This window comes from Protopterus annectens, chromosome 5.part0 (assembly GCF_019279795.1).
Source record: "Protopterus annectens isolate FY-2018-M chromosome 5.part0, PAN1.0, whole genome shotgun sequence".
Classification (NCBI taxonomy): domain Eukaryota; kingdom Metazoa; phylum Chordata; order Ceratodontiformes; family Protopteridae; genus Protopterus; species Protopterus annectens.
Window position 1 is genome coordinate 1,714,256,423 of NC_056735.1, and position 17,783 is coordinate 1,714,274,205.

Sequence of the window (17,783 nt, forward strand, 5' to 3'; positions counted from 1 at the left end):
CCAATATCCTAGACCTGGTCATTACCAATATGGGAAATTGATGCTCCACACCTATGGTCACCCCCTCATTGGTCAGATCTGACCATAAGCTAATCACCCTTGACATCCACATCCCACCCCCCAGTAAGGAAACCTCTGTAAAAAACTTCTCCAAAGCCAACTTCATGCTACTCAAGTCAGAAGTGACAAACTTCATGACACCCATGCAGACAGGAACTGAAAGTTCAACTGCTGAATCCTACATTAAGGTGCTGTACGAGCACATCAACTCGTGCATGAATTGTGCCATCCCCAATAGAACCAAGATGCTCTCCTCCAAAAAAAAGGAAGCCAATCTGGTGGCCCCTTGCCATAAACAAACTTTACAACAAAAGGAAGAAACTGTTGCAGAAAAGAGGAAAATCCCAGGATGCAAAAACTCCCTTACCAGCCTCAGTAAGAAGCTGAGATCCCTCATAAAATCCTCCAAAGATAGTTACGAAAATAAAATCGCCAAAGATTTCAAAGACAACCACAAGGCATTCTATAGCTATGTCAAGAATCTAAATGGCAATGCTCATATCTGCTCTGAGCTACAACAGAATGGCATTAAACATACTACCCAAGGATATTGCCAATATCCCGGCAGATCAATTCAGTGCCAACTTCACACCCCTCTCATCTCCTAAAGGGCCCATCTCAATACCGAAATATTGCCAAATTCCGGTAATAGCGGCCACACAGGTAAAAAATGCACTCTCCAAAGCTAAGAATACAGCATCCATGGGACCAGACAACATCCCAGGCTGTGTACTACATGAATTACAAAATGAAATGGCACTTCACCTAAGTGTCATGTTTAATCATAGCCTTACCTCGGGCTTCATGCCCACTGAGTGGCACACAGCTACAGTTATTCCACTCCACAAGAGGGGGATCCACCTTGGATCCCGGGAACTACCGCCCCATTAGTCTGACGAGCCTGATCTTCAAGGCCATGGAATGTATTATCATGGAACCTATAAACAAAGACATTGGCAACCTTCAAACTCTGGACCCCACGCAGTTTGGGTTCGTGAAGGGCCAATCTTGTCTCCTGAACCTTACTGACTTCTTCGAATCAGTCCCCAGAGCCGTGGCCACATCTGGACCTCGCCAAGGCCTTCTACACCATCCCCCACTCTTGAATCATAGATAAACTTACTAAGCTGGGCATTAATCCCTATATTACTTGATGGGTTGCCAACTGGCTTACTGACAGAACCCTCACTGTAAAAGTAGCCGACTCCAAATCCAGCTCCAGACAAGTGACAAGTGGAGTACCTCAGGGTTCAGTCCTGGGACTGCTCTTGTTTGGCATCTACTTCTCTGAAGTACAGGTCAATAAGTTTGCAGATGACTGCAAACTGGGAGCCATTACTGAATCCCCAAATGATGAGGATATTCTACAAAAGGGCCTTACAGAAACAGATGCTTGGTGCCAAAGCCATGGGCTCAAGCTCAATGCCAAAAAATGTATAGTTATCCTCTTTGGGAAAATACATGTACCTGTGAATTATCACATAGGTGGCAGTACACTAAACACTGAAAGTGATCACATAGGTGGCAGTACACTAAACACTGAAAGTGTGATAAGAGATTTAGGGACACAGGCAGACAGTGGTCTCAACTTTGATAACCACATTGCCACAACAGTCAGGAAATCCTTCTATGTGGCACACCTCATCACTAAGTGCTTTTCATCCAGAAAAAAGGAGGTCATTGTCCCACTGTAGTCACCCCTCATTAGAACCATTATAGAATACAACACCCCGTTTTGGTATGTACCTCTCAAGACATCTGCAACAACTGGAAAGGACGCAGAAATATCTCACTAAAAGAATCACAGGCCTAAAGCAGATGCCCTATGCTGATCATCTAAAAAAACTCCACCCCTCTGTCGCATATCATCTACTCTGAGGCGATCTCTGTTTAACATACAAGGTCATGTCAAACCCAGAGCTGCTGGACATGCTACACTTAAAGAAATCCCAATTCCTCAGAGACATGCTCCAAGGATCTAAACCTTGTCATCACAATGAAAAAAACAAGCTGGAGGGATAGGTTCCTGACCCAGAGACTCCCAGACTCTGGAACAGAGTGCCCATACATGTCAAACAGAGCTCCTCTTTGGCCCTCTTCAAAAGGAACCTTGATGATTGGATGGGAGATATGAAATTCACCCCGGGGATCATGTCAGTCACCCTGCTAGACAGTGGTTCAGGGAAGTAAATACTGTGGGAAGAAATAGCCAGGGAATTGTTATGGTTAGGCTTGTATAGGACCTAGGGTCGATAGCCTAGTACCAACCTATGAACCTATGGCAGAACAGACTGATCTGCCAGATAATATAAGCACACCTGTTAAGGTGTCAGGGTATGTATATTTAATTTCTGTCATAATTATATATCTATTTCTGTCATAATTATATATCTTTGCCTCATCTGCTTAGCTGAAGGGGTTTACTTTGCTGCTAATTAACTTTACCACTGCTTATACTTTGGTTTTGCGTTATTTGTATAAATAATTTGTACATGCAATTATAAGTGTAGTACAATCCTTCCTACTACCATGTACTTGTGAAAGTGCCTTTGTATTACATGATACATTGCCTTTGATGGAACCCTGCAATTATGGGTGTAGGTTGCTGGTGTGACACACTACTGATTGACATCAGTTTGTGCCTCATACCTTTATGAACATCATGTAAAGTACTCTACACTGCCCTTGCCAGTTGGACATGTCATATCGTCTGACTGCACATTCTATGACTCACAGCTGTGGCACTTATGCATGGAATAACATTGGCATGGAAATGTACTGTTGTCATGTAGCAACACTTGGTTTTAGGGTTGTCAGGGTACAGTATTTCCACAGGGATTACATGTCCCCTTTGTATTTTCTGTTGGTATTCTGGAGAGTATTATATATGATCTGGTACCACCTTATGCAACACATCTCGACAATAGCCATACAGTGTATGCAACCTACTCATAACCTCCTCAGGACTGTACAGTTCAGTTATAAAGATTGCTATTTGTGCCTAACTTTAGAGTGCACTACTCTGACATTAACTGGCACACAAACACTGTGCCACTGTCTTACACATCAGTGACAGGGTACCTCCCAACATATTCCACTTTGTGGTCCACATAGCCCTGCAATAGGTGTTCCCCAGGCCTGTATGTCATTTTTGTGTTGTCATTGGTCAGCTGACTTAATTTCCCCTTCCATGGCTTGAAGTACAAAATAGTGTAAGCACAGCCTACTGACTACTGCTTTGGGCTTGTTCTTCTCTTTTTTGTGCAGCTTAGAAGGCATTTCTTACCTGACTCTGTCCATCTTCATGATGTTCATCTTCCTTGTGTGCTAACCCTTTCTTCAGCTTATTGCCCGGTCTTCCCACTCACCAATTGTCCTTTCTCTCTGTCTTTCTTCTTTGTGAACCCTCACATATGTCAGTACCTTTCTTGCCTGTTTTTGTCTCTGATTTATATTTTTTTGCCTGCCTTTGCTGTCATACTTATAATCTCTTTTTAGCCACACCTTCTCCATACTACCTTCCCCCTCATCTGCTCTTAAAATCATGAAAAGACACCTAGTGCACAAAAAAATTCATCCTCCTCCACCCCACACCATTCTTTCTTTTTCCTGATCTTTTTGTGTGTTTGTCTGCTTGCTGTCCACCTTTCTTACAGTCCTATCCACCCATTTCTTTCTTATTTCCAATATAAACATGATAGGGACTTTGCTGTATAGCATTTATCTGGGCTCTCATCTGTGTACATACTACTAAGGTTGGCATATCAGTCATCACAGGTATGTTACCTGCATGCCATTGGGCCAAGGCACATGACATGCAGATGTGCAGTCCTCTTTGTTGTGTGCTGTATGCTACCTTTGCCAGAGAAGGTGCATATTCAGTTTTGGGTTAGGTATGTCCATGCTAAGTTTCTGTAACTACATACTTAACCACTATCAGGTAGCATTGCACACCTCTGGTCACACTCCCTTTCGCTACACATCTGCTTTAAGGTTGCTATCTGAATCTGAATACATGGTGCTTCATGGCCTGGGTCATAGTAGAAAGGGGTTCTGGATCAGTATAGTTACCCAATTAACAAACAGTAAATAAATAAGCAGCCAGCATTGGCTCACCCACTGAGGGGGGGGGGGGGGGAGTTGGTAACAGTCTGTCACACAGTAGCCAGATACTTAGCAGTGACTGACTGGGGCCTATAATACAAAGTCAAAGTGAACTTTATTGTCATTTAGACCACACAACAGTGCAACTGAATGAAATTGCATTACTTCGAACTCAATGTGCAAACAACATATACTGATAATATTAATACAACAATAACACATATACTAATGCTAATCCAACAATAACAACAGTAAGACATCTATGCAGTGATGTAACAAGTACAATGGCGTGCACCAAGACTATTCCACTTACATGTCTTCGTCAGTACCCAAAATATTTCACAGATAATATATTTCATAGATCAAAATCAGGCAGATTTCAAATTGCACTGAATGCTAACTTGGCATATTGCACAGAATGTTAACTTGGCATCGTTAATATTGCACACAAGGTATAAGATTGTACTTTCATAGAGTTATTGCATATGTCTGTGAATTACTTCAGCACTGTAACTCCAGTCCTCCATGACTAGCATGGTGTATGTCATTACTTGAGTTCAGAAGTCTGATGCCTTGTGGAAAAAAGCTTCTATTAAATCTGGTGGTTTTGCAACATAAGCTACGGTATCTCCTGCCTGAAGACAAACACAAGAACAGACCATGGGCAGGGTGAGTGCAGTCTTTGACTATTTTCGTAGCTCTGCTGTGCACAGAGCAGAGTGCAAGTCCTGGATAGATGGGATCGTGCACCTGATAATTCTCTCCACCACTTTCACCACCCTCTGGAGAGATTTGTGATCTGAGACTGTGCAGTTTCCATACCACACCGAGATATTACTAGTCAGGATGCTTTTGATGGTACCCCTGTAGAAGGATGTGAGAACTGAAGGTGGTAGTTTTGCTCTCCTCAACCTTCTTAGAAAGTGTAGATGCTGTTGCGCCTTCTTGACAATCTGATTAGTGTTTATTGATCAATACAAGTCTTCAGCAATATGCACTCCCAGGAACTTGGTGCTCTTCACCCTTTCCACTGTTTCTCCTTTGACTGTGAGTGGAGAATGAGCATTGCATCTCTTCCTGAAGTCTACTATTATCACTTTTGTTTTATTCACATTGGGAGCCAGGTTGTTGTTGTCACACCAGACAATCAGTTGGTTCACCTCCACTCTGTAGCCTTTTTCATTACCATTGCTGATGAGACCCACCACTGCAAACTTAATAATGTAGTTTGTGTTGTACCTAGTGATAAAGTCATGTGTCAGCATGGTGAACAGCAGGGGACTCAGAACACATCCTTGAGGTACTCTAGTATTCAGTATCATGCTCATCCAGGTGTTGCTGCCTACGCATACCTTTTGTGGTCTGTCAATAAGAAAGTCCAGAATCCAGTTGAATAAAGGAGTGCTAACACCCAGATGGAGCAGTTTCTCAATCAGATGTTGGGGGATGACCGTGTTGAAGGCTGAGCTGAAGTCAATAAATAACATGCGGACATAGCAGTTTTTGTTACACAAAAATTTTTTTTTTTATACAAAAAAAACTTTATTTTTCATTTTTGTTTTTGTTTTTTTACAGCAGTAGGACCTGGGGTATGTGCTACCAAACAGCATTTACACCACTGCCAGAATATACACACATGTGCAACAGCATGTATGGTACTGTGTCTGGTCCAAGCTACTGCACAGAAGGGGTAGGCTAATAAGAAAAAAAAAACTCTCCACCTTTGATGATTCAAACAGTTAAGCTACCATGTGATTCCCCAATCTGGGACCAATCAGAGTCCACCCTTAGATATGGCTGGCCCTAGTCTGTGGAGAGTCAAGTTAGATCCTTAGTTTGTTGGAATGAGGGCAATTCACATACAGGGTAACAGAGTCACTAGGACAGATAGACACAGTGTCACAGAAAAAAAATTCCCTTTGTAGCTGTCAGATGCTGGCCCTCCCATTTAGTTGGAGCTCAAGACTGAACAGTCAAGACTTCAAAGAAGTGAAAGAAGTGATATCAGTGTGTAACTAAGGTTTGTATAGCATCAGTTTTAGGGACCTAGGGATCTTAGCTTGGATGGCTCAGGATGCATTTTAACTGGAAAAACACTGCATAATTCTCTGTAACTGAACAAAAAGCCTTGCAACTTGTCTGACTTATAGTAAAGAAAAAAGCTTATAAACTGATTCATATGCCTTCTAATCAATAAATAACCACACGTTGAGCTTTCTCCATTGATTCCAACTCAAAGAGCACAGGTAAACAAATTCTGCCACAAGATGTCTGACCCTGGAATCTGTTAATGTAAGAGCAGAGCAAAAGCAGCTGTCGAGTGTAGAGAAACAACAAACAACTACTAAACAACTAAATCCATGGCTAACTCACCTGACCAGGACTGATACTCTTCTAGGCAGCCTTTTGCTTACTGAAATAAGCTACAGCTTCTTGCAACCATGAAGAAGATAAACGAAAGAATTTTCTTCTCTTCATTTGTCACTTTTTCCCTTTACTACTCTGATTCATTTGCGATTACTTTTATGTCTACACCATGTTAATCTATATTATCTCAGTTTTCAAGTGATTTACTGTTCTTTCTTTATGTCGATTTGAAGGACAGTCCATGAAGAATGGTCTGAATTTCAACAAAGTTTGATAATGTTGGGATATTACATATATTAAACTGTCTAAACAGTACTCATTTCTATAATTTTCTGTTTTGTTTAGTTAAATGTAATCCTAAAACATCCCTCACTTACTGAAATACAAACTATTTTTTGGAGTAGATAAAATGCTCTCCAAGCATAACTCATAACTTGAGGTAGAAGCCAGTTTGTAAATGATATGTATGTGTATATACACACACATCACAGCAACAAAGCACACTGAGACACACCACAGCTCCTACCCAAAAAAAACCCTTAATACGCACACACACACACACACACACACACACACACACACACACACACACACACACACACACACACACACTTACCCGAATACATGACCACAGCGGAAGTTTAGAAGCTCGAAATTCAAAACCTCCGGTATTCGAGGTTTTGAATTTCGCGCTTCTAAACTTTTGCTGTTCTGTGGATTCGGCTTCTTGGGCTCGAGATACTGAAATTCGAGATTTCAGTATGTTGAGCTTTTGAAGTGAATCCATATATAATATATATATATATATATATATATATATATATATATATATATATATATATATATATATATATATATTTGCACAGCTATAACCCTGTTTAGCTAATGTAATTACTTAAATCATAATCTGGAATAGTGGCTGAATCTTCAATAAAGGAGATAATTATTTTAAATAGACAAAAAAAACATACTTTTAACTTTTGACAATTGGTAATCTATCAGTCTAGTCAAGTTATCATCACATCAATAGATAAACCTTGCATTAGTATTTCTAGCCCTAACTTTCCAATCATCTGCCTCCCATGCCACAAATAGTCAAAAGTACTCAGGTCTCTGAAATATTTTTTCTTTCACAACAAACAACATGGTATCTATAATTATCTTAACAATTGTAAGAAAATAATAAACATTTTATTTAGTGATATAGGCGTCACTTGTTTCATTTTTTATAATAAAACAGTTTCAAGATCACAAAATAAAACTAGCTGTAATTAAAAAAAAAAAATATATATATATATATCTATATATATATATATATATATATATATATATATATATATATATTATGGTCTTTATTAAGAGGGAGCAACCTGCAACATGTATATAAATGTAGAATGCATTAGCACATGAAGGAATAGCTATAAGCAAAGCAACATTTAACACTGGCATAACCACTCTCACCATATGTAATTTTACATTCATTAAAGTAATGTCACATCAAACTGTTTTATAGGCTAGCACTGTACAGTTTAGAACTACCAGGGCTAGAGCTGTACATTTTATATTAGTATATTGAACTACTGCTAATAAACAGCTTTAAATTGTTACCTGAGGAATGAAGATAAGGCAGTTGATAGTCGTTGTGCAGGTGAAGATTCCTCCTGAGATAAGTACATACACCAAGTTGGGCCACAAGGAAAAGGATCGTGCAACAGGAACAGTAACAAGGGTCGTCGAGGTGATGAGACATACTCCTACCATGATGGTCAGAGACTGGTTTACAGGAGGGGAACTCACATTGCTTGTCAGTCCTGCTAGATAAGTGCCATACAGAAGTAGGCTGCCCTTGGGTGAAAAAATAAGGGAAAACATATAAGGTACTAACTTCTTTAATATAGTAATTAGTGTCATTCTAGTTATCATTTTTAATCATGTTTGGTCCACACCAGGCAAGTATGACTTATGAAATGACAAAATGAATTTGCACTTAATTAACTACTGTTAGTTTCTTGATTTTAATTGCCTTATCCTTGCAAAATGAAGCTTTGCCTAAAACATTTCGAGAGCTATAATGAAAGAGGTCTGATTAATGTTTGCAGTGATCTTCGTTATAAATGCAGCTGATGAATTAGTACTCCTTTGCTTCCTATTATTTAACATACTGCTTTCACTTCTTACGCTTATGATTAACAAATGTTTCCTAAATTACGGCTGCAGCCTTGACAGCCTTGCCCTTTTATTCATCTCAATATCTGTTCACCTCATTCTTCTGAAAAATGTTCTGCATTTCAAATGCTATCTGTAAAAATTATGAACAGATAAACAAGACACTCAAAAAACTAACTAGCAACATAAACACTATCGTTTACATAAGATGTTGCTACTGGAAAGAATTTCAGCACTGTTTAGTGTAGTCAGCAGTAAAGGTACATAACCTGTTCTCCGTGCAGAATATGTATGTAGATTTAGTGAAGCACAGCATGCATTTCTTGTTAATGAAGGAAGTTCAATAAAATATGTCTAACCATCTCTACGTACAACTGTGCATACATATGTATATACAAACATTTATTTTCTGGGAATAATTTATTTATATTTTACTGTTGCATTTCTGACCTACTGTATTCTTGATACTCACTTTATTGACTTTACATTTTATTTTTATATCTTATTTGCCCAGATGTGCTGTTCTGTGACTCTTATTGCAAAACTCCTTTTTCTCAAACAGTGTCACTATGTGTCTAATGCTGACTGAAATGTAACACTTGATATTATGCAGATCAATTTTTCATTAGGCTATACGGTTTCTGGAAGCAATTCAAAGAAAACTGCTTGCTTTTATCAAAAGTATCTTCCGTAGCAGACCCCACCCATGAAATTATAGGACAGCCATACTGAATATGAGTAATTTCCCTTGCTTTAAAGTTGTGGTAAATCAGAAGTAAGAATTGTTGATATGGCAGGGGGGCGTAGGGGGAAGCATGTAACGTTACAAGAAGTTATTTTACTGCCAGCATTTTCAGTATATTTCATCATGACCATTATGTCCAATTGCAGCAACCAGTAGGCAGTGAGATTTCATTAAAGCTGGTTGGTCACATTTTGCTGAACATGACAGAGGGCACTCATTCTAACATCAAACGCTATTGACCACCCACATCAGTTTCAGTTGCTGTGCCCTTTCACATTAAAGGTTTCAAATGGCTTTAGATGACTATTATTTGTAAAAAAATATAATTTTTCATTTTTATATAAAGCACTGCTACCAGACTGATGCTCTTGCAGATATCCTTTGTATTTTAAATATCAGTTCTATATGAGTATCATCATTTTGGGACCAAAAAGGCATTTAAGACTAAGGATCAGAATAAATATGTCAAAAATGTAACTTACCAAAAATGGTGAGTGGTACATTAAGCCACACTGATGACATCGGAATGTGCTTCAGAAAGAAAATGCAAGCAAACAGGCAAAACGGTAAAACAGAAGATTAACAAAGAAGCTGGTGGGATATCACAATGCCAGTGAACTTCTGTGAAAAGCAAATGTGCTAATAAAGAAGAAGAAAAAGTGACTACTTTAGAAATACTCTATTAGTTTTGTGTGTGTGTGTGTGTGTGTGTGTGTGTGTGTGTGTGTGTGAGGAAAATAATTATGCAACAATGCAAGTTCTTAATCTTGGGTTGGTAGTAGACTCAGTAGCAGATATGGTTATTTAATTTAATTTGTTAGAAGGCTAAATAAACTGGACCTTCTTACAAACTTTTCATCCGCAAACCAAGCCATGAAGGCAGGCCTAAACACAACAGCTGTTTAACAAGCATGTTTTCAGAGATGGGAAGAAACTTGTGTTTAGGGCGAAATCCATGCAGGTTTAGGAAAAGCATGGAAGGCTCCACACTGACAGTGACTGCAGGTCAGGACTCAACTCTAGACCTTGTAGATGTATAGCAGAAACCTCACCACTAAATCACACTGGTTAAGTACAATCTGTTTGAATTGTGTATTTTTTATAGAAGGGTCAATAAATTATGTCTTAGAGTGTAAAGTATATTTTAATAGCAAAATATTGAACACCATGTAATGCTTTGTAAGTTTAGTCTGTACATGTGTGTAAAGTATATTTTAATAGCAAAATACTGGACACCATGTAATGCTTTGTAAGTTTAGCCTGTACATGTGTGTGGGTATGATGTGTGTGCACGTGTGTGTGCTTCTATGTGTTTATACATGCATGGGTATGAAAGCAGGTTTGTGTGTCTTCTTCTATGAGTGTGTTTGTATGCATATGTGTGTCTGTCTCTGTTTGTGTGCATGCGAATATGAGTTTGTGTATGTGTACATGCGAGCCAGTGTTTGTGTGTGCATGTGTGTGTGTGTGTGTGTGTGTGCATGCGTGCGTGCGTGCGTGTGTGTGTGTGTGTGTGTGTGTGTGTGTGTGTGTGTGTGTGTGTGTGTGTGTGTATGAAGAGCAGAGACAGAGAGAAAGCGAGAGAGAGAGAGAGACCAAGTCTGTCTGTCTCTAAGTGTTTGTGTGCGTGCGTGCGGGTATACATTTGTGTTTGTGCATGCATGTGACTGTCTGTGTATGTGTGTGTGTGTGTGCATGTGCGTGCGTGTGCGTGTACGTGTGTGTACGTGCATGTACGTGTGTGTGTGTGTGTGTGTGTGTGTGTGTGTGTGTGTGTGTATGTTTGCATGTGTGAGAGTCAGAGACAGAAAGAAAGAGGGGCAGAGAGAGAGAGAGAGAGAGACCAAGTGAAGGTGCAATGATCTTGGAACTGGCTACACTAACTTAGGAGGTGCAGGGCTACAGCTCCCGGCAAAAGAAAGTGATTTGCTCCACAGAGAAACTTATCATTCTTTACATTTTGCAAAACTAGTATTTTTCCAGCAAGACACACTTTACCCATTATAGTGTAAGCAAAATGTGGTTTTGAATGACTGAATTCATCCAACCTCTGAAAAATTATTTTTTTCATGAAAGTCAGTTTCACTAATGCAATATGGGTCCACTTGGCAGGTTAACACCTTTAACAAATTATTTTCTCATGATAGTTAAAAAACTAAATATTTTGTATGGTATATGAACAAGTACATCCTGGTATGGACATATAGGAGAATGACAATATTTTTCCAATAAAGATGATTTTGTTTGGGTGCTTTTAAGCAATTTGTTTGCAGGCTTTGTATTTCTTAACTTTTTCTTAGGTTTAATTGAACATGTGAAATGACAATGTATCTGGGAACAGTCTCCATTTACTTGGCTTGCCCACCACAGTAGTTCAGTTATTTCTGTTTAGTCAATGTTTTTTTCCCTTATGAAGAACTAAACAAAACAAATCAAGATCCTGCTACTAACCTAACATTTTATGCACTCATTTTTTGTGTAATGTACATCTGGCTACCTATGGCCCTAAATGTCCCATCCACTGCTGATTAAACAAGCTACAGCAAAACATATACACTTGAATAAGCTAATTCAAAATATATGGGATGATGTTAAAATTAATAAATCCTCTTTAGGTTCTGATTAACATTATCTCTGGAAAGCTTTAAAGGTGACCATGTATCACATACCTAGCTCTATAACAAGTACACCTTGGGCGGTTAGAGGGAGAAGAGGTTGCCTATGTCAGTAAGTTAAAAATAGGCTAACAGGGAGGGCTGGTAGACATGCCCAGTAGACATATCACCAAATACATCTGCATTGCATGATGAAATAGTTAAGGACAAGGTAAAAAGCAGTTAGGGCAAGAAATGGTTATAACAGAAAAGTTCAACTGACCAAAACTGGATAGGGTCATCTCAGCTTTAATACACCCCTAGTGTGCATGTTCAGTAGCTTGTCCAGTGAGTTTTGGTGAATTATGTATAAGAATTGTTTGGGCATATCCTATATTAGGGATATAGGAGCTCTATTTTACTGAGGGGTAGTTAAAGTAGCCCCAGAAGAATGGCATTCCTGTTGTTCCTTGAGAACATTTCAAAGGTAACATGATTTTCAGATGATATGGAGAGTGTCCTGTAACAAGCTACAAGTTGGTAGTTGCTCCTGTTTGCGGCAATTTCAGGTTCTAAGATTCCAGTTTCTGGTACTCTGGGGATTTGTCTGGACAGAATACAGCCCCCTACAAATGAAAGGGCTACTGCAGTTGTCATCAGATCTGAAGACATGGAGGAAGTGATTTCTTTACATTTAAAGAAGTGCTTTCTTTACATTTAAACCAAATTTCGGTAACTAAACAAATGGTAATGTGTTCCAAATTCTGGACAGCCTCAAGATTGGGTATTTTGTTGTTCAAAATTCTGGAACTGGGCAGTCCCATTTTGTTTTGATCCAGTTTTGTGTAAGGTGTGGTTGTTATGTTGGAATGCGCATTAACTGGTCTCTGCTTTAGGAATGCACTATGGGAACACCAAAGGCATTAGGTAGTATGCAGTAACCATGGAATGAGAGGTACAAACTATCCTCTGTGAAGCATCTGGTTCTGTATTAATACACATTGAATTCCCCAGAAATTACACCAATTGTTTAACCAACTATTAGAGCCAGTTATTTTTTCTTTGTACCTAAGCATCATTCGTGGAAAAGGAAGGATTCCATTCAGGACCTCTATCTTTATTGCATTTGTCACATGCACGGAAAGTTCCAACATGTCTCTCTGCATGTCAGCCAGAATTTTATATCCCAGGTCATTTTCTCCCATATGGATCACCACCATATTGAGTCATTATCTGTCATGACAGAGGGTCTTTAGGGCCCTAGAGTTGCCAGAGATTTTAACACCTGAAAGACAACTCAATGTTGCCATTTTTGTCTAGCCTGGTGAATGGTGAATTTGTATGCCTAACTACAGAGTCACCTATCACTAAAACAGTTTTGTTAGTACTCAGGTTATGTGAAACAGTTTGCAATTATTGAACTCTTGCTGACTCATTGTAAGAGGTCTGCCTGAAGACAGTGAGGTGTTAGATTTCCACTGATACCTAACCTGACTGGATCTCAAGGCTTTGTTAGGGATTTCAGTGTAAGACATTTTGTGATGTTTCTTGGGTTATCAGAGAACAGTGTGCAGCTAAAAATGCATGCTGTTTTGTGGGAAGGAAAAGTCAAGATTACCTGGGCATTTCTGCCTCTTACAGACAGAATCAGTTGTGCTGAGAAGAAGATCATTATCTGTAAACATAAAGCAGTTACTAAACTGCCTGAGTACACCAAGTACTAAGAGGCCTTCACCATGTAGGCTGATCTTTCATTACTCTCCAGTGATATGGGTATCCGAGCAAGAACTTTCACAAAATGACTAAATAAGACATTTCAGAAAATGACTATATGTAGCTAAATGAGCTTGGTTTAAGAGGGATATAAATAAGTATCTACACTTAAAGTGCGATATACTGTCTACTAGTTGTGTATGTAACTAAAATGATTTGAGGGGGAAAATACTCTTTACACTATTTATAAGTAATAGAGAAAGTAGAGGAAGATTAATGTAGGATAAACTGACACCACAAAATGGTATATGTGGCTACTATCATGATTAAGGAGGAACCACAATATACTACTGAGTAGGAACTAAGAGGTAAAGAGATTTGGTAATTAATGGCCCAACTCTGTGAGGTGCTGAGCAGTGTCAAGCAGCTGCAGACTACTTAGTGGACAGGACAGTGACACAGGTGAACACTGTGGCTCATTTGCACAGTTAAGGGCATCTGTGGCAGGTTGTATATCCCATTTGACTGCCTCACAAAGTCAGGGTGCATGAAGTGCAGATGGAGGTCAGGATGAATGTGTCTCTGTAGGTCATGGTGTAATGTGGCTACTGTGCAGATGGAAGTCAGGATGCTTGCATCTGTATAGTGCATGTTGTAATGTAATTACTGTGCAGATGGGGGCTGGGATGCTTGCATCTCTACAGTGCACATTGTAACGTAGTTACTGTGCAGATAGGGGTCAGCATGCTTGTATCGCTATAGTGCACTCTGTAAGCTATTTACTGTGCAGATGGGGGTCGGGATGCTTGGGTCTCTATACTGCACACAGTAATGTAGTTACTGTCCCGATGGGAGTCAAGATGCTTGCATTTCTATAGTGCACACTGTAATGTGGTTACTGTGCAGATGGAGGTCAGGATGCTTGTGTCTCAATAGTGCATGTTGTAATGTGGTTACTGTGTAGATGGAGGTCAGGATGTTTGCATCTCTGTAGTGCACATTGTAATGTAATCACTGTGCAGATGGATGTTAGGGACTCTTGCTTTTCTATAGTGCACACTGTAACATAGTTAAAGTGCAGATAGAGGTCAGGATGCTTGTGCTACTATAGTGCACACTGTAACATGGCTACTGTGCAGATGTAGGCCAGGATGCTTACGTCTTTATAGTGCACACTGTAATGTGGTTAGTGTGCAGATGTAGGCCAGGATGCTTATGTCTCTATAGTGTACTCTGTAATGTGGTTACTGTTCAGATAGAGGCCAGGATGCTTGCGTCTCTATAGTACACGCTATAATGTGGTTACTGTGTAGATGGGGGTCAGGAAGCTTGCATCTTTATAGTGCACATTGTAATGTGGTTACTGTGCAGATGGAAGTCAGAATGTTTGCAACTCTATAGTGCATGTAATGTGGTTACTGTGCAGATGGGGGTCAAGTTGCTTGTGTCTCCGTAGTGCACGTTGTAATGTTACTGTGCAGATAGCGGACAGGATGCTTGCATCTCTGTAGTGCACTTTGTAATGTTGTTACTGTGCAGCTGGGGTCAGGATGCTTGCATCTATACAGTGCACTGTGTAATGTGGTTACTGTGCAGGTGAAACTGAGGATGCTTGCATCTCTATAGTTCATGCTGTAATGTGGTTACTGTGCAGATAGAGGTCAGGATACTCTCATCTCTAGAGTGGACACTGTAATGTGATTAATATGTAGATGGAAGTCAGCATGCATGAATCTCTATAATACATGTAATGTTGCTACTGTGCAGCAGATGGAAATAAGGATGCTTGCATTTGTATAGTGCACCCTGTAATGTAGTTACTGTGCAAGTGGAGGTGAGGATGCTTGCTCCTCCATAGTGCACACTTTATTGTAGTTACTGTGTACTTGGAGGACAGGATGCTTATGTTTCTATATTGCACACTTTAATGTGGTTACTGTACAGATGGGGTGAGGATTCTTGTGTCTCTATAGTGCATACATTAATGTGGTTACTGTGCTGATTGGGGTCAGGATGCTTGCATCTCTACAGTGCACACTGTAATGGGTTTCCTGTGTAGATGGGGGTCAGGATGCTTGCATCTCTACAGTGCACACTGTAATGTGGTTCCTGTGCAGATGGGGTCAGGATGCTTGCATCTTTACAGTGCACACTGTAATGCGGTTAATGTGCAGATGGTTAATGTGCAGATGGAGGTTAGAATGCTTGTGTCTCTATAGTACACATTGTAATGTGGCTCTTGTGAGGACAGAGGTCAGGATGCTTGCATCTCTATAGTACATGTTGTAATGTAGTTACTGTGCAGGTGGAGGCTTGGATGATTGTGTCTCTATAGTGCACACTATAATGTGGCTATTTTGCAGGTGGAGGTGAGGATGCTCATGTCTCTATAGGGCACACTGTTGTTACTGTGCAGAATGAGGTCAGGATGTTTGTGTCTCTACAGTGCACATTGTAGTGTGGTTACTGAGCAGATGGAGTTCAGGATGCTTGCAGCTCTGTAGTGCACACTTTAATGTGGTTAGTGTGCAGATGGAGGTGAGGATGCATGTGTCTTTATACTGCACACTGTAATGTTCTACTGTTCATGTGAAGGTGAGGATGCCTGCATCTTTATAGTCAGACTGTGATGCAGTTACTGTGCAGGTAGAGGTGAGGATGTTTGCATCTCTATAGTGCACACCATAATGCAGTTACTATGCAGGTGGAGGTGTGGAAGTTTGCATCTCTATAGTGTACAGTGTAATGCAGTTACTGTGTAGGTTTAGGTGAGGATGTTTGCATCTCTGTAGTGCACCCAGTAATTTAGTTACTGTGCAGGTGGATGTGTAGATGCTTGCATCTCTATAGTGCACCCTGTGATGTCTTTACTGTGCAAGTGAGGGTCAGGAGTTTTGTGTCTCTATAGTGCACACTGTTATCTAGTTACTGTGTAGATTGGGGTCAGGATGGTTGTGCTTCTATGACACATACTGTAATGTGGTTACTTTGCAAAAGGGGATCATTATGCTTACATCTCTATAGTGCACATTGTAATGTGGTTACTGTGCAGATGGGGGTCAGGATGCTTACATCTATATAGTGCATATGGTAATGTGGTTAATGTGCAAATGGGGGTCAGGGTGTTTGCTTCTGTCTCTATAGTGCACGTTGTAAAGTGGTTACTGTGCAGATGGAGGTAAGGATGCTTGCATTTGTGTAGTGCAGCCTGTAATGTATACTGTGAGGTGCTGAGAGGTGGAGGTGAGGATACTTACATCCCTACAGTGCACACTCTAATGTAGTTACTGTGGAGGTGGAGTAGAAGATGCTTGTGTCTCTGTAGTGCACTTTATAATGTAGTTACTGTGCAGGTAGAAGGAAGGATGCTTACATCTCTATACCTGCACTCTATAATGTAGTTACTGTGTGAGTGGAGGTGAGGATGCTTGCATCTCTATAGTGCATCCTGTAATGTAGTTACTGTGCACATGGGGGTCAGGATGCTTAAGTCTCTGTATTGAACATTGGTTGTAATGTGGTTACTGTGCAGATTGGGGTTAGGATGCATGTGTCTCCACAGAGCACACTGTAATCTAGTTACTGTGCAGATGAATTTCAGGTTCCTTGTTTCTATATAGTGCACATTGTAATATGGTTACTGTGTAGATGGGGTTCAGGATGCTTGCATCTCTATTGTGCCCATTGTAATGTGGTTTCTGTGCAGCTGGGGATCAGGATGCTTGCTTCTTTTTACTATACACTATGATTCCATTACTGTGCAGATGAAAGTCAGGATGCTTATATGGTTAAAGTGCACACTGCAATGCAGTTATCATGTAGGTAGAAGTGAGGATGCCTATGTCTCTATAGTGCACACTGTAATTTAGTTACTGTGCAGGTGGAGGTGAGGATGCTCGTGTCTGTCTAGGGCACACTAGAATGCAGTTATTATGCAGGTGGAGGTGAGGATGCTTGCATCATGTTGCATCTATATAGTGCACACTGTAATGTGTTTACTGTGTGGTGGAGGTGTGGATGGTTGTGTCTCTATA

General features: G+C 40.1%; 1 protein-coding gene across 1 annotated transcript in view; it reads right to left on the bottom strand.

Moving 5' to 3' along the window:
- Positions 1–17,783, bottom strand: part of GPR156 (G protein-coupled receptor 156) — a 1,210,147-nt gene that overhangs the window by 564,988 nt on the left and 627,376 nt on the right. The window contains exon 8 of the mRNA XM_044071505.1: positions 8,140–8,376. Coding sequence (XP_043927440.1) covers positions 8,140–8,376 — 237 coding nt within the window. The remainder of the gene's footprint in view (positions 1–8,139; positions 8,377–17,783) is intronic.